The 18532-nt window shown below is 39.2% G+C and overlaps 1 protein-coding gene across 2 annotated transcripts; it reads right to left on the minus strand.

Moving 5' to 3' along the window:
• Positions 1-7009: 7009 nt before the first annotated feature.
• Positions 7010-12530, minus strand: LOC143440854 (leukocyte immunoglobulin-like receptor subfamily B member 4A). Of its 2 annotated transcripts, XM_076927724.1 has the most exons (9): positions 12407-12529; positions 12230-12265; positions 11741-12025; positions 11298-11600; positions 10288-10323; positions 9363-9482; positions 8695-8747; positions 7461-7526; positions 7010-7350 (listed from the first exon to the last, which is right to left on the minus strand). In XM_076927724.1, the coding sequence occupies exons 1-9, from the start codon at positions 12438-12440 to the stop codon at positions 7285-7287; spliced, it is 999 nt and encodes a 332-aa protein (XP_076783839.1). In that variant the 5' UTR covers positions 12441-12529; the 3' UTR covers positions 7010-7284. The 2 variants fall into 2 exon arrangements, with proteins under 2 accessions (XP_076783839.1, XP_076783840.1); XM_076927725.1 differs by lacking the exon at positions 9363-9482 and having other exon boundaries at positions 12407-12530.
• Between the last annotated feature and the right edge of the window lie 6002 nt (positions 12531-18532).

Below are 18532 nucleotides of genomic sequence, written 5' to 3' on the forward strand. Positions count from 1 at the left end.
GATGATGGTAACCTCAATAAACTGATAGATTCACCTAATTGGACTTTGGTACGTTCATTGTTTCCTTTAGAGCTTCCTTAATGGGGTAAGCAGATTAATATGTGTTGTATCTTTTCACGGAATACATCAAACACATTGGGTTCAGTTTCAAGTGATAAGTGCCTGCCGACTATAACATTTATGTGGTACATCTTTCTATGCTAAAATATAGTAACTATAGAAGGGGACCAGAAATGGATGGAGAGTTGGTCAGTGATGCTGTCTCACGTTCTCTTATAGAATGCCCTGTGAGGTTGGGCAGTATCCCCTTAGTTCTGAGCCTTTAGAGTTATAGGATGCTATTGTGTGATTTGCTTAGAGAAGATTCCTTCTTTGATATCAAGATATGATGAGACAATAGGAGTACTATGGAGAGATCTATATGAGTAGAGATCAGAAGGGCTGCTACATCTCAAATCTGCCCAAACTGATTCCAAGCTTATCTCTAATGAGTCTGTCCTGACCTAATTCTATATCTTGCTGAATACATAGATGTCACACTGCTGGTGGCCAAACAAAAGAAAGATTGTTGGAAGGCTTCCTATTTAGCATTCTGTGATCTAATACCCATTGTCAAACTGTATCTCTTTTAAAAATGCTTTAATTGAAATATAATTATATCTCTTTACTCTTCTCAGCCCTCCCCCAAGTTACTCTTTCTCTAAGTATTTTCATATTAACCTCTGAACTCCTAAGTTGATAGCCTCTTTCTTTACTATTGTTATATGCATTTTTTATGTATATGGATATATGTGCCATAGTATCTACAGTTTCGTGCCTGAATCACAAGCCCACAAAGGACGTTGGCCTGGAATGTCCCTCTGTGATTCTGCACTGCACGCATTCCATGTCCCTGAAGGACCCTCCCCTTGGACAGATGGAACATGTCAGGTTGGTGGACTGAGACGAAGAACAAAGTCATGTTTTCTCCTGACATCACAGCAGTGCTATTACATGCAAACAGAATTTTTTTAGTGAAAAAATACATGTTTTCTGTTTATTTATTTTTTAAAATTTTTATTGGATATTTTATTTACATTCCAGATGTAATCCCCTTTCCCCATTTCCCCTCCACCCAGGAACTCCCTATTGCATCTCCCCTTCTCCTGCTTCTATGAGAATATGCCCCCACCCAGCCTCCCATTCCCACCTCCCCACCCACGATTTCCCTCACACTGGGGTGTCCAGCCTACACTGGACCAAGGACTTCCTCACCCACCTACGCTGAACAATGTAATCCTCCCCTACTTATACAGCTGGGGCCATGGGTCCCTCCCTATGTGAACCCAGGCTGGTGGTTTAGACCCTGGGAGCTCTGGTTGGTTGGTATTGTTGCTCTCCTCATGGGACCACAAACCCTTTCAGCACCTTCAGTCTTCTCTCTCACTCTTCCATTGGGAACCCCATGATCAGCTCAATGGTTAGCTGTGAGCAACCACCTCTATATATTTCAGGATCTGGCAGACCTCTAAGAAGACAATTATATTAGTCTCCTGTCAGCATGCACTTTCTGACATCTACATCAGCGTCTATCTTTGGTGACTGCACATGGGATGGATACCCAGGTGGAATGGTCTCCATACAACCTCTCCTTCCGTTTCTGTCCCACACTTTGTTGCCATATTTGCTCCCTTGAGTATTTTGTTACTCTTTCTAAGAAGGACTGAAGCACCCACACTTGGTCTCCCTTCCTCATGAGCTTCATGTAGTCTGTGAGTTGCATCTTGGGTATTGTGAGCTTCTGGGCTAATATCCAATTATCAGTTAGTGACTACCATGTGTGTTCTTTTGTGATTGAGTTACCTCAATCACCATGATATTTACTAGTTCAATTCATTTGTCTAATAATTTCTCAAATTCATTGTTTTTGTAGCTGAGTAATACTCCATTATGGAAATGTACCACATTTTTTGAATCTGTTCCTCTGTTGAAGGACATCTGGGTTCTTTTCAGCTTCTGGCTATTATAAATAAGGCTGCTACGAACATAGTGGAGCATATGTCCTTGTTATATGTTGGAACATCTTCTGGGTATATGCCCAGAAGTGGTATGGCTGGGTCCTCAGGTAATGCTATGTCCAATTTTCTGAGATACCACCAGACTGATTTCAATAGTGGTTGTACCAGCTTGCAATCCCACCAATGGAGGAGTGTTCCTCATTCTCCACATCCTTGCCAGCATCTGTTGTCACCTGAGATTTTGATCTTAGGCATTCTGACTGGCATGAAGTCATATCTCAGGGTTGTTTTGATTTCAATTTCCCTAATGACTAAGGATGTTGAGCATCTCAATCTGTCAAAGAAGGGAAACAAAGAAAGATCTGGGAAAATAGAAAGCATAATGCAGCAAACAGGTAAAAGCCCTTAAGAAGAAACACAAAAATCCCTTAAAGAAATGTAAGAGAACACAACGAAACAGGTGAAGGAATTGAACAAAACCATCCAGGACATAAAAATGGAAGTAGAAACAATCAAGAAATCACAAAGGGAGACTACACTGGAGATAGAAAACCAGGTGTCATAGACACAAGCATTACCAACAGAATACAAGAGATAGAAGAGAGAATCTCAGGTGCAGAAGATATAATAGAAAATATTGACACAACTGTCAAAGAAAATGCAAAATGCAAAAAGTTCTTAACACAAAACCTCCAGGAAATTCAGGACACAATGAGAAGAACAAACCTAAGGATAATAGGTATAGATGAGAGTGAAAATTCCCAACTTAAAGGGCCAATAAATATCTTCAACAAAATTATAGAAAAAAACCTTCCCTAATCTAAAGAATGAGATGCCCACAAACGTACAAGAAGCCTATAGAATGCCAAATAGACTAGACCAGAAATGAAATACCTCCTGTCACATAATAATCAAAACACAAAGTGCACAAAACAAAGAAAGAATATTAAATGCAGTAAGTGAGAAAGGCCAAGTAACATATAAAGGCAGACCTATCAGAATTACACCAGATTTCTCACCAGATACTATAAAACTAGAAGATGCTGGACAGATGTCATACAGACCCTAAGAGAATACAAATGCCAGCCCAGGCTACTATACCCAGCAAAACTCTCAATTACCATAGATGGAGAAACCAAGATATTTCATGACAAAACCAAATTTACACAATATCTTTCCACAAACCCAGCATTACAAAGGATAATAGCAGGAAAGCTCCAATACAAGGAGGGAAATTACACCCTAGAAAGAGCAAGAAAGTAACCCTCTTCCAACAAATCCAAAAGAAGATAGCCACACAAAGATAACTTCACCTCTAATAACAAAATAAACAGGAGACAACAATCACTGTTCCTCTTAACATTAACGAACTCAATTCTTAAATTAAAAGACATAGACTAATGGACTGGATACATAAATGGGACCCAGCATTTTGCTGCATACAGGAAACCCACCTCAGTACAAAGACAGACTCTACCTTAGAGTAAAAGGCTGGAGAACAATTTTTCAAGCACACGGTCCTAAGAAACAAGCTGGAGTAGCCATTCTAAAATCCCCAGCCCTTGAACACAAAAGGAGGGACTCATGGCTCCACCTGTGTAGGTAGTTGAGGGTGGTCTTGCCACACATCAGTGGAAGTGAACAGCCTTGGTACCTGAAAGTTTGGATTCCCTAGTGTTGGGGAATTTCAAGAGCAGGGAGGTGAGAATGAGAGGATAGTGGGAGCACACCCTCATATTAATTGGAGGAGGAAAGATGGGGTAAGGGGTTAGGCATCAGTGGAAGTAGAGGACCTTGGTACCTGAAAGTGTGGATTCCCAAGTGTTGGATAATCTCAAGAGCAGGGAGGCGGGAATGAAAGGATGGTGGGAGCACACTCTCATATTAATTGGAGGGGAGGTAAGTGGTTAGGCATCAGTGGAAGTGGAGGGCCTTGGTGCCTGAAAGTTTGGATTCCCTAGTGTTGAGGAATTTGAGAGCAGGGAGGATGGTGGGAGCACACCTTCATAGAAACACCCAGAATTATATGGATCAGATATGATAGAGGCAGGCAGCCAGAAGACTAGATTCCAGAATTCAAACAATTATCTTGATACTAAAATTTGTTTTGAGAATTGTATATTGCAGAATACACAGCCCTGGTGGATCTACTCATCAGGCAAGCTGAGCACACCTGCTCAAACTTCTGATGTCCTGGAATTCCAGCCAGATGCAGTGAAGACAGTGTCAGAGGCTTATCAATTTATTCTTCCCCCAACCCATCTTCTAATATCTCAACACCCATAATCAGCTTGAAGAAGTTAATGAAGAGTCAGCGCCCCTATTCCTTGGGCTTGGGGACTGAGGTGGTTAATATTGGGCTGTCTTTCTGGGGAAAAGTAGTGGTTTTGGTGGAACAGGGAGGATTAGCTAGGATTTATTGCATAGCTATAACTTACTGGTAGAAATATGTATAATTGTTATTAAGATGAAGTTATAATTTCTTAAATGGTACAAAATTTACTTTGATTTCAAACTTAAGGTTTTTATTAGTATGAGCTTCATATTAATACAAAAATGAGATGAATATTGTTACTCTCACAGGCATTGCGCCTGTATAACACATTTAGGAATACAAGGCTTAGACCCAGTCCTTCTTTAACTTTTTTAACTTATTTGAGATGGTTAGACTGTGAGGTAAGGGCCTATAGCAAATTCATGGCTTTGAGTTTATTGTTAGGGAGTTTTCTGTATTTTCTTTAGAAATAGCTGAGAGGAGTTAACAGACAACAGTCCAGATTACCTTACATGGATTGTTGGTTTTCAAAACATCAGAAATCCACAGAATTGACATTACAAACATTTCTGTATTAATGTTCATTTTGATTAGAGACCTGTCTGCTCCTGACAGCTTCTTGTCTTGGATTCTAAGAAGACACATAAATCTCATAGAAGATAAATGGGAAATAGCCTTGGACACATTGGTACAGGAGACAATTTTCCTGAAAAGAACACTAATGGCTCAGGCTCTAAGATCAACAATTGATAAATGGGGCCTCGTGAAATGGAAAAGCTTCTCTAAGGTACAAGATATGGCTAATAGGACAAAATGCCAGCCTACAAATTGGGAGAAGATCTTCACTAACTCTACATATGACTGAGGGTTAAGACCTAAAATATACTGGAGCATGTTAATCATGTACAATTTGACAAGTTGTTTTTGCGTTTTCAGACATTTTTATTTTAAAGGGCTGCTTCTTGACTATAATACTTGTTCTGTATTCCAATAGGGCCTTTTTTGGTAATATGAGCCATAGACATTGACAGATACCCTGCTGCTGCAAAACCATGGATTCAGGTATAGCTCTCAGTGGCCATGCAGGTAGGAGGGCAGGCTACTCACATCAGGCTATTCCTTTCCATTCTCACCTCTTCAGTTCTGATTCTCTTCAGAGTTCTGCTTCCCTTTCTCTCCTACACTTGCATATTTAGTCGCTCCTGTTACAGGCAGGCCAATCAGAGGGTAGACCTCTGGGGATCTTCTGCTTGCCTATGGAATTTGGTTGTGGGTGGGTCTATCCCTTCTTTTTTATTATCCTATAAACCCCCATCATCTTTACCAGTCCTTTTCCAGATTTTCCACTTTTGACTTTGCTATGACAAACTTAATTTGACCAGGATTGGATTTGATTCTGTTAGAATTACTAGTAGTCACACAACAAAAGGCAATAAAACACTTCCATTTTCATTGTTTTCTGTACACCTAAGTTTCATGGAGTATTCCAGAAGGTGGGGATGAAAAGATTTTAAGAGCACAATCAGTGAGTTTGAAGTGATATTGTGCTTCCTAGTAATGTCAGAAACTACACCAATAAAACCTCACCAACACTACTTACTTCCTAAACATTACCTAAACAGGAACACCACCAATAGATATGCCAAAGTGGTTAGAGAAAAGCCAATTAGACCTCAACACTACACTAAATATTTATAGGCAACTCAGGAATGCTGAGAGTGAGAGAAATAGTCTCCTCTAGGAAAAACACTCCAATTGTTTATTTAATACCTAAAGGTCAGGCCTGAGAAGATACATACAAATAACATTACACAGACTGAACAGGTTATAATTAAGAATATATATGCATATGCTCATATATATATACATATATATGTATATATATGCATGCAATTATTGGGCAAAGAGGCAAGAATATGAAAGATGATACACAGGTATATGTGAGCATTTGTAGGGAAGAAAGAGAATGGAGAAATGATATAATTATATCAAAATATAAAAGGGCATATGGAAACCTATTTTATGACATACACACACACACACACACACACACACACACACACACACACACACACACACATCTATGAAGTTTAATCATAGTTACCCTATCCAAAAAGATATATAAAAAGCTAATAAACAAAAAGGTGTGATTTGAAAAAGAGGTTAGAGGAATATTTTGGAGAATTTGTAGGGAGGAAAGATAATGGAGAAATGATGTAGTTATATTTAAAAAAGAACAAGCCACATGAAACTTATTTTATAACACACACATGCACATCTATCTCACACATAACGCACACACATACACACACACATTTATGAAGTTTAATCTTGGTTACTCTATGCAAAAAGATAATTCTCCTTTAAAAAGCTATAGGATACTAAGCAGAAAAGCCCAGTGCCAGATGTGGGATACCTCTTTCTTGTTACTGGTTAGGAAGAACAAGAGAGACCCAAAACAGTACAAGCTATTGCTATTATTCTTAATAACATTGTAGAACAGATTGTAAGATCTTATTGTTGAAGACACCAAATAGTTTGATTATAAAACACGGAGACATCAAACAGGTATTTACCTGGGAGCATCCTCTCTGCTGGCCATATCTCATAACCCTTGTTCTCATTATATTTTGAAGACATTTTCTTTGTTTATGCATTTATCCATGATTCTGTAAATTCCAGGTTCATTGGTTAGTGTGCCCTGGTTACATTGTCATTTAATTCATATCTCACTTCATTTGTTTCTCAATTCATGAATTGTTTATTGAGAATGATCTGGATTTATTCACAAAATGTAAGGACATTTGTATATCTCTGAACAAAGAATAAAGCATATTCCCAAAATTCTGAGAAGCTTCTGATGACACATGAGGTATTCACGATGGGTGGGAATAATTAAACAGAGTTCACTGGAAACAAAGACTATCTTAGAAAATTCCTAGTTTCCATTCAAGGAATGTGGGGTCTGGGTCTTCTTCCTGTGTTGGCTGCTTGCTGGTTTCAGCTGTTGTCCTATTTCTGCGTCCTGCTGCACAACTGGGCATAGGTTACAACCTGGGTCTCTTTGGATGTAGTGTCCTGGAGTGGGATAGAGTTGGAAGAAGGTATGTGTTTAGTGTTAGTATTTTATGGGGCTGAGATGAACCTGAGGGAAAGGGTTCCTGACAGTGGAAAAAATTAACCCCTACCTTCCGAAGCCTGGAAGGTTTCACTTGGGCATAGACAATTCCCTGGGGGTCTTCATCAGGTGGGTTCTGGAGCAAGGAGACAATGATATGGAAAAAGTGACTCCTGGTTCCATAAGTATCTCCTTCAACCAGAGAGATCCTTTAGGAATTTAAGTCACATTATATCATTCTTGGTGGGGCCTTCAGATGTTTCCCAGAACTTGGGGAGTCTGGAAGCTTCCTTCTCATAGTTGTAGCCTTTTATTCTCACACTGACTCCCATTTCCTCAGCTCCAGCTACTCTCTCATTTTCATGTCTGAGGACCTTTGCATCTGCTGTATTTTCTGCCTATGTGCACTGGTTCATTAGATGTCTGTGTGGTCTTCTCCATTAAGGGTTATCCTCAGAATAAACTTAGCCAGAGTCTTCTCTTGTGAGTCACACTGGCCCTATGTGCCTCATACACCATATATTTTCTGCTTCCTTTTCCACACCACTAACATTCTCCAGTTATACATATTTCATTTTCTAGCCTTGAGGTGCACTTCAAGTGGATTAAGAGCTCTGTTCTTTGCTTCGTTCATAGACCCTATGAAGCTTCAGAAGAAAGAGATGATCTCAGCTGTAGCTTATAGTGCTGCTGCCACACAGCTTTGCTAATATCCTTACTCTTCTGAGTTATTTCATAACTTTAATTATTTTTGTATATCTGTTCTAAACACACTCCCCCCAACACTTTGTGATTCTTTACTCTTTATTTAAAGCTCATCTCCAGGCTTTTGGAGGTTCTTCCTATCATGGCTTCTCTTCATCCTAGTTCCACTCAAACAGTAAGTATGGTTGTTTCCCAATTTCTTTTCTTCACTTCATCTTTCTCCACCTGGCAGCTGCTAAGATTAACTGATTGTTTGTGCTATTGTTTTTCCTTTAAACCCTAATAAAATCATCCTAAAGTTTATAAAAAAGAAACTCTGTGGATAACAGGGTGAATGAGTATAGGTGGATTGGAGGTGGTGGTGAGGGCTCATTGACTCATTTATCCTTCTGAGACATTAGGCATCTAATGCTAAGCAACAGACAGATGACAAACATTCAGAAAAGAGGCTAGAGAGAAGGTCCACATGGTCAAAAGGGAGAGATCATAATTTACAGAGTCAAACTTTTTCAGATGGAGAGGTCATATGTGGTTCTTACTGGCACAAAGTACTTCTAGACTATAAGCTCTTATCAGTGTGAATGGGGCAGGAGTCTCACCAAACTGTTCAGCTCTGCATTGTCCTCAGATTGTGTGTTCTCCACAGATGCATCTGTCATGTCAGAAGAAACGAGTCAATTCTTGGCCAGAGACACCCAGATCTCTTTGACTCAGACCCACGTCCTTGTCCCGTAAGGAGACAGAGAATCAAAGAATGAGGTGAGGTCTCTAGAGCCACTGTAAAGGTTCTTTCCCAAGAACCCTCCCTATCAGTCCTGTGATGCTGAGACCTAGAGTATCTCCCTCCCCAGGGCTCTCTTATTCTCACACAGGTGTTTTTCATTGATGGGCTGGAGCTGGAAGACAGGGATAATCAGGTGAAAGTGAGGTATATGGCAGCTGGGAGGCTGTGTCTATGGACAAAAATTACCTCTTCTGGTGGGGTCTATATCTGTGTGTTTGGTCTGGTGCCCCTGAAAGTACTTGTAAGGTAGCTTCTATTTGAGCTGCATGAATTGAAAAAGCATCAGCTATGAGGATGGGAAGGGTCCACCAATAGAAACTTTGGGAGGAAAAAGGGGACTGCTAAATTCCTTGCTATGGCCATACATATACTCTAGGAGACAGAAAATCTTGCAATATCTTTGAAATTTGTACATGTCTTTGAGACTACATGTTTTCTATGCCCACCACCCCAAGACACTCAAAGCACTCACACTCTACTTACTAGCCTTCTTCTTTTTGCAACTATACCGGTATCGGGTGAGAATGAGAAGAAGCAGGAGGAAGAAAAGCAGGAGGAATGACACCAAGACTCCAATCAAAATCTTCTGGTATTCTTCCAGTCCTTAGGCACAATTGACACCATGTATGACAGAATAATGTTGCTTACCCAAGCACCATTATATGCCTAGCCCAATGGCCTTCAATATCACAATCATTCAACCCGGAATTGTATGTTCTACACAGTCAGTTATAGGTGACACTATTAATGCCCAGAGAGACCATTTCACTTGGCCTAAGTCATTTAGAATAAATATTAAAAGCTGGAGTTTGAAGTCAGTATTTGACTTCCAGCCTTGTCCTCACTACAGGACATAAGCAATTTGAGCATGAAAGCAGATTAATGTCCAGACTCAGCTGAGTCTGCTTCAGTGTACTATGTCACCATCTTTGTGGCAAAGGAGACATGGTCACTTCAAAACTGGAATTTGATGGATGAGACTCCTCCTCATCCATGATGTCACAGCCAAGGAAATCACTGGAAGTAAATTGAAGATATTGGCAAACCTGTTCCTTTACACTAGCAGAAATCAAGAAAAAGACTCAGAGAAGGAGGTTTTCCTCATGTCTGAACCTCAAAAGAACATTTTTGATTTTCCATTATTATTGAATAAAATCAGACCAGGGAGCTGGAGCCTAGGAAGAAACTATCAGAAATTTCAGAAACCCAAGTTATCAGAAGTTTGTGTAAAGGAGCTTCTCTAATTTAAGTTAGAGAGAGATACTGAGCTCTAAGCTATGTAAGAAACATATCATCTAAGTCACAAGTAAGTCCAGATCTCCCACTTTCTTAACTTCGGAGAACAATTCAACAACAATAATAATCTCAAGTCTAGCTGAAACCACCTCCCAGGAGAGACTTCACTTACCATCTTTAGGGGTTGTAAAAGACTGGTCCTTGGTTTCTGTCAGAGATTGATAAAGAGATAAACATTAGAGTTCACAGCAGTTTACTATGTCATGTTTCTTTCTACCTCAATCTGGACACTAATTTCAAAAGGATATCACCCTGTTGCAGACAAGATTTTGTGACTCTGGATTGTTGAATGTCTGTGAAGATCACAGCTCAGCCCACCAACCCTATACAAAGCTTATCATTGAATATATGGGAGGATAGAGACTTGGAGGGAGTCAAAACTGCCCCACCAAATCTGTGCAACACATGTACCAAAAGGCTCTGGTGCCCAGGTATTACCATGAGTCTAAGCACATGATTTTAGGAAATAAAAACAAAAGGACAACGAAGGACAGTGTCAGCCACTGGAGATGATTCTCATTAGATTTTGCTAACTTGATATAAGCTAGAGTAGTCTAGAGGCAACTGAAATAGAGAAATTCTGTCTATAATATCTGAGTACACGCATGTCTGTGGAAATATTTTGCTGATTGATTGATTGATATAGGAGGGTTCTGATCACTGAAGTTTATTCTAATTCTAAGTGGTTAGACCTTGATGGTATAAGAAAGCAATACTGGAAGCCATTGGTGAGCAAACTTAAGATCAGTGCTCCCTTAAGATTCCTACTTCAGTTCTTGCAAACTAAGATGAAACAACCCTTTTTCTCACTAAGTTGCTTTATTTAGATCATGGTGTATTGCCACAAAATAGGAAGATAACTATTATAGATACATTATCTGATCACTTCATCAACTGCATCTCCCTCTCAACTGCCACTGCTAAATTACAAACCATGGAAGAAGGCACTGGTATCAGAGGATTCTGAATGCAACTCCTGTATTGAGGGGTGAATGTCATTTGAACTTGACAGATTATTTTTTAATTTCAGGGCTTTCTCTCTCAAATTTAAGGCTAGAGATCATCTTAGGAAAAAGACTCAGGTGACCAATACACTAAAAGATGATGAGTCGGGGTACTTACCTGAGACCATGAGGTCAAGAGGGTTACTTGATTGTGACCAAACCTGTGGATCATTTCTAAAAAAGCCATAGCATCTGAAAGTTCCATTGTGGTTGGGAGTAACAGCATCCAGAACAAAAGTAGCATAGAACAGCTGATTGGCCTGATGCTGTGAGTCCAGGATCCATGTGAGGTTGGGTTTTCCTTCCTGGATCAGAATGAATTTGCCAAGTCCTATGGAGGAGCTACAGTTAAAGGCTATGGGAACTCCGGAGGTCACATCAGGGCTGGGCCAGACAGACAGGCTGGGATTTTCATAGGCTCCTAGGATACAAGGGATAGTATGATAAATGAACTAGAGGTACCTACAATGTCCTCCAGGATTAGGCTCTGAGAAAAGTGCTCCTGGAGAATAGATCTTTTTAGGAGAAAGATTGTACTGGGTCCCCTGAGTGTCCTCTCACCTGTCATCACCAGCTCCATGGCATCACTATGCTCTGAAAAGCCAGCAGCAGTCTTATAGTAACATTTATATATGCCTGCATAACTTGCTGTCATGTATTGAATGTTGAACTTGGCCTTATTCCTGGTTTCTAGAGGCAATTGTTTGTCCCAAGGGTCTTTGCTTCGCTCTTTATGCAGAAGATACTCCTGGGCCTCTGAGGACCCCTGACACCAGATAATCACAGGTTTATACAGGGCAATCATAGAGCCTGGCTCAGCCCAGATGATGGGCTTTGGGAGTAGTCCTGTAAAGAAATCAAAGGCTGAGTCCCAGTATATCTTCCTTCAGACACCAACTATTAGCACAGAACGCTGCATAGAACAAGACATTAGCCCATAAATGCTTTTATCCCCATTACCATTGTTTGGAATTTACCCACTAGAGAATAAAATAGAAGTTTTGTCATCGGAGTGAAGAATCAAATCCTGGGATGGCTGGAGACACTCACCTGCCTGTACTGCAGTTCTGTGTTCCAAAATAAGACCTGGAGGAAAAAATTCTCTCAGAGCTTTTTCACATTGAGAGCCACAGTGGATTCCCTGGGGTAGCCATGTGAAATTAAACCTGTCTGTTGAGTATGTTTCCTTACAGACTTAAGAGTCCACTCCCCCTCTTCATATCTCACCAAAATAGAGCAGCACTGTGAGCATGGTGATCATGGATGGTTCTGGTAAGGTTCATAACCGTGCTTCTGAGCCAGTCTGACAAATGTTCTTAACATTGGCAGATATGCAGCTGTCACCCTGAGGTCAGGTCCTTCCTGTCATGGGTTATCTACATCATAGCTATTATGGGAAGTAAAACTTCTATATTTTCCTCTGTACAGAGGATTGGGTATATACTCAAGTCTCTGAAGTGCTTTTAGAGAATTTTTCTCTATTTCTCAAAAATTTCTTGCTATTCCTCTGTTTTCTAAGCCAGAGTACATTCACAGGTAACAATATTTTATTTTAAACTAGAAACAATGACAGATCCTCATTATGGAAATGGGATGTTGGTCAAAACCAACACATTCATGCTTTTTCCATTGTAGGTCATAATCCCAAGTTGGCTCTACTGCCATCAAATGTTCCTTAAGGTGTGTCTCATAGTAGGTCACCTCCCATTCTTTAAAAATCTCCAGTGGTCTTCTTCAACTTTTACCAGATTGACCTGATCCACTGCAAGTAAGCACCAGTGTTGTACCAAGTCTCTTCTCTCTTTTCACTTGTTTCTGTGAGGCTGACTTGTTTGACATGTTTGCATTATCAAGATATTGTTATTGTGTTGATACCATTAGGCTTAAGTCCTCCTCCATGATCTTTAAATTAAGGACTTTCTGGTTCCAGAGGTTTAAGTTTAGATTCTGGGCGTGAGAATGTAGGCATCTTTGGATTTATTATTTTTAGTACTGGAATTTTCCATTCCTCCACCTGAACTTTGGTGTCTGGCTTCTATTATCCCAGAGAGATAATAGTAGCACCAAGTCCTGGGGATGCCTGTACATTGTATAAATCTATCTTCTGAGGATGCAATGAAAGAAATTTGGTGTTTCCCTTTTCTATTATCAGTAGCTGTTATGTCAACATATATTTTTGGGGGCTGGGTATATAAGTATTTTATTAAGGAAGATGGTTGATTTTCACAATATTAGACCTCATGCAGATCTTATTCTTTCTTGAAGCAGATAAATAAATGAAAATTACTTAGAGGGTTTTGGTGGTGGCATAGACTTGTAAAAATTGCCCAAGTTCATGTAAACAGCCTTCTACCCATACTTTGGTTGTGTAATAGCAATTACAGTCACTGGTTCACCCTACCACACTTAGCTGACATTGTTTATCTGTTTCTAGCAGTGCTGACTCATGTGGGTGTACATGAATGTTTCTCTCACTCAAATGAAGTTGCCTAAACCACCGTAAGTTTAATTATTCTTAGACTACTGAAGTACATATATGCTCAGTTCAGAATCTATAACTAGAATGTCAACAATCACTATTATCCATTTGCCTCTATATTGCATAGAGGGAATAAAAAACATAGTGGTTTTGGAGCCTCCAGAACTTATAATATTTATAGTTAACAGTATTTAAATAATACCAAACCTATAAAGTTCAGAAGAGACATGGTTTTTATCAAACTAATGAAGGACAAAATAGTCATACATTTTAAGAAAATGATAAATCTTAACTTTCAATCAAATACTGTGTTCTCAACACAATCTATGTCTCTCCATTGTAAATAAGGTATATCTGTCAACATTGATATAACTGTATTTCAGAATGTATTTTTGGAATTCTGTAGACATAAATGAAAAAAATAAGAATTGTATTTTCTGCATTTTCCAACTGCTGAGACAAAATCACCAGATCCTCTCCCATTAGATCTCACCATGAAGAGTGAAAAAGATAAACTTTATAGATAAATGGATGGAGCTTGAACTACTCATTCTGAGTGACCAAACTAATATCTAGAATTCCATTCCCATTTGGCTGTGGCAGATTGCCAGCTAGTCTGCTCCCCTGAAGACAGTACAGTCTGAAGGCATCCCAGGAGGTACAATGCACACATTGCAACTGGTAAGTACCCTGCCAATGGCCCACAGCCACCACTGGGAATCCAATGAACTTAGGACTCATCATTCACTAAAACCCTCACCACCTGAATTCTACTCCTCTTCTTGCCTGCACCTTCTGCCTGGGCAGATTGCTAGCTAGTATTCTCCTCTGAAGGCACCACAGCCTGAATGCATCCCAGGAGTTCTGCTGCAAACTGGGCAACTAACACCAAAGCCTGAAGACCTCTGAGGAATTCTATTGCATGCAGGGCAACTAAAAGGCAGAAGAGCCTGGTCAGAGGTCATGCATACTCTAGGAGAAAACAAATGCCAGCACAGACTTCTATACCCAGCAAACTTTCGATCAATATAGATGGAGAAACCCAAGTATTCCAGGACAAAACTAAATTCAAAGAGAAATTGGAGAGTCCTGCCCTACAGGGGATTCTAGAAGAAAAATTCCAACACAGGATGTCTACACCAAAGAAAAACAAGGTATTAATCATCTCACAACAAAGTCAAAAGGAGAGACCACATACACATAAAGCCTTCTACAAAAACAAACATAACAGGAACTAACAATCATCTGTCTTTAATATCTCTCAATATTAATAGCCTCAACTCACCTATAAAAAGACATAAGCTAATAGATTGGATACACAAAGAGGATCCAGCATTTTGCTGCATATAAGAAACACACCTCAATAACAAAGACAGAAACAACTCGGAGTAAAAGGCTGGAAAAAAGTCTTACAAGCAAATGGTCCCAAGAAACAAGCTGACGATGACATTCTAATATCCAATAAAATAGATTTTCAGCCAAAAGTGATCAAGCAAGATAAGAAAGGATACAACATATTCATCAAAGGAAAACCCCACCAAGAGAAAATCTCAATTCTGAACATCTATGCTCCAAATGCAAGAGAAACTACATTCATAAAAGAAACTTTACTAAAGCTCTAAACACACATTGAACCTCACACAATAATAGTGGGAGACTTAAACACCACACCTGTACATCACTAATGTACAGGACATTAAACCAGAAACTAAACAGAGACAGAGTAAAACTAATAGGTTATGAACCAAATGTATTTAACAGATTTCTACAAAACATTTCACCCTAAAACAAAAAAATATACCTTCTTCTCAGCACCTCATGGTACCTTCTCCAAAATAGATCATATAATTGGTAACAAAACAAGCCTCAATGATACAAAAAGAATGATATAATCCCATACATCCAATCAGATCACCATGACCTAAGGCTACTCTTCAATAACAACAAAAACAGCAAAACCCCCACATATACATACCCACTGAAACTGGACAACACTCTACTAAATAATAACTTGGTCAAGAAAGAAAGAAAGAAAAAAAGAAAGAAAGAAAGAAAGAAAGAAAGAAAGGAAGGGAAGCAAGCAAGAAAGAAATTAAATACTTCCTGAAATTCAATGAAAATGATGACAGAGCATATCCAAACTTATGGGACACAATGCAAACAATGCTAAGATGAAAATTTATAGCACTAAGTGCCCTGGTAAAGAAACTGGAGATATATTACATTAGCAACTTAAAAGCACACCTGAAAATACTAGAACAAAAAGAAGCAAATACACCCAAGAGGAGTCAAAGATAGGAAATAGTCAAACTTAGGGCCAAAATCAATGAAATAGACACAAAGAGAATACAAAGAATCAACAAAATCAAAAGCTGGTTCTTTGAGAGAATAAACAAGATAGATAAAGCCCTAGTAAACTACCTAAAGGGCCCAGAGGCAGTATCCAAATTAAGAAAATTGAAAATGAAAAGAGAGATATAATAACAGAAATGGAGGAAATTAAAAACAATTATCAGATCCTATTACAAAAGCCTATACTCAACAAAACTGGAAAATCTTGATGAAATGTATGAATTCCTAGAAAGATAGCACATATCAAAGTAAAATCAAGAGCAAGTAAACTATCTAAACAGGTCCATATCCCCCTAAGGAAATAGAAGCATGCATTAAAAATCTCCCAAACAAATAAATGACGATTGACAGATGGTTTCAGGACAGAATTCTACCAGACCTTCAAAGAAGAGCTAATACCAACACTCCTCAAACTTTTCCATAAAACAGAAACAGAAGGAATACTACCTAATTCATTTTATTAGGCACAATTTCTGTGATACTTAAACCATACATAAACACAACTAAAATTAGAACTTCAAACCATTTTTGCATATGAATTCAGATGAAAATATACTCAATAAACACCTTTGCAAACCAAATCCAAGAACACATCAAAACCATCATTCACCACAATCAAGTAGGCTTCATCCCATGAATGCAAGGTTGGTTCAATTTATGAAAATTTATTAATGACCCTCACTTGGTCCTTTTGGCTGGGGCAGACTCCTAGCTGGTCTGCTCCTGAGAAGACTCCATATCCTGACCTATCCTAGAGGAACTACTGAGAGCAATGAGTAAGAACCCTCCCCCACAAACCTGTCCACTCCAGAGAGCTGCAGCTGGGAGCCTGGGGCACTCAGGACCCATCATACAACCAAACCCAGCCCTCTGGAATAACACACACCTTCTGTCCCTTGCTTGGTCTTTTTGGCTGGGACAGACTCCTAGTTGGCTGCTCCCATGAAGACTCCATGTCCTGACCCATCCTAGGGGAAACAGTGTACTTAGAGCAGCAGGCTGGGGCAGACTCCTAGTTGGTCTGCTCCCCTAAAGACTTCATATCCTGACTCATCCTAGAGTTCATTGTAATCAGAGCAGCAGAGAAACCACGGTACTCAGAGCAGCAGAATTTCAGGATCCCAGAGGCAGCCTGACTCCTAGGAGTTCTTTTAACCAGGAGCTTAGGATCATAGAATCACAGAGATAGCTAGATTCTGAGGAGTTCTGACACAGACAAGATAACTGGAAAAACAGGCTCCAATCAGAGACAATGAATGTGGGTAACATTACAGATAAACAGATGATGAAAGGCAAGCACAAGGACATAAGGAAGAGAAACTAAGGTTACCTGGCATCATCAGAGCCCAGTTCTCCCACCATAGCAAGTCCTGGAAACCCCATGACAACGGAAAAGCAGGATTTAAAATCATCTTTAATGGTGATGATAGAGGACTTTAAGAAGGACATAAAAAACTCCCTTAAAGAAATACAGGAGAACAAGGGTAAACAGGCAGAAGCCCTTAAAGAGGAAACACAAAAGTCCCTTAAAACTGCAAGAAAACACAACCAAACAAGTAAAGGAATTAAATAAAACCATCCAAGATCTAAAAATGGAAGTAGAAACAATAATGAAATCCCAAAGGGAGACTACCCTGGAGATAGAAAACATAGGAAAAAGATCAGAAGTCACAGACGCAAGCATCACCAACAGAATACAAGAGATAGAAGAGAGAATCTCATGTGCAGAAGATACCATGGAAAACATTGACACAACTGTTAAAGAAAATGCAAAATGCAAAAACCTCCTAACCTAAAACATCCAGAAAATGCAGGACACAATGAGAAGACCAAATCTAAAAATAATAGGTATATAAGAAAGTGAAGATTCCCAACTTAAAGGGAATATCTGTAAATATCTTCAACAAAATTATAGAAGACTACTTTCCTAAACTAAAGAAAGACATGCCCATGAACTTACAAGAAGCCTACAGAACTACAAATAGACTAGATCAGAAAAAACTACCTCCTGTCACATAATAATCAAAACACCAAATGCATAAAACAAAGAAAAAATATTGAAAGCAGTAAGAGAAGAAAGTCAAGTAACATATAAAGGCAGACTTATAAGAATTACACCAGACTTCTCACCAGAGACTTTAAAGGCCAGAAGATCCTGGACTGATATTATACAGATCGTAAGAGAACACAAATGGCAGCCCAGACTGCTATACCTAGCAAAACTCTCAATAACTAAAGACACTGAAACCAAGATATTCCATAACAAAACCAAATTTACACACCATCTCTCCACACATTCAGTCCTACAAAGAATAGATGGAAAACTCCAAAACAAGGAGGGAAACTACAACCTAGAAAAAGCAAGAAAGTGGTCTTCCAACAAACTCAAAAGAAGATAGCTGCAAAAACATAATTTCACATCTACTAATGAAAATAACAAGAAAGCAATAATCATTTTTCTAATATCTCTTAACATCAACAAACTCAATTACCCAATAAAAAGATGTAGACTATCAGACTGG

The sequence above is a fragment of the Arvicanthis niloticus genome, chromosome 30, assembly GCF_011762505.2.
Source record: "Arvicanthis niloticus isolate mArvNil1 chromosome 30, mArvNil1.pat.X, whole genome shotgun sequence".
Lineage (NCBI taxonomy): Eukaryota > Metazoa > Chordata > Mammalia > Rodentia > Muridae > Arvicanthis > Arvicanthis niloticus.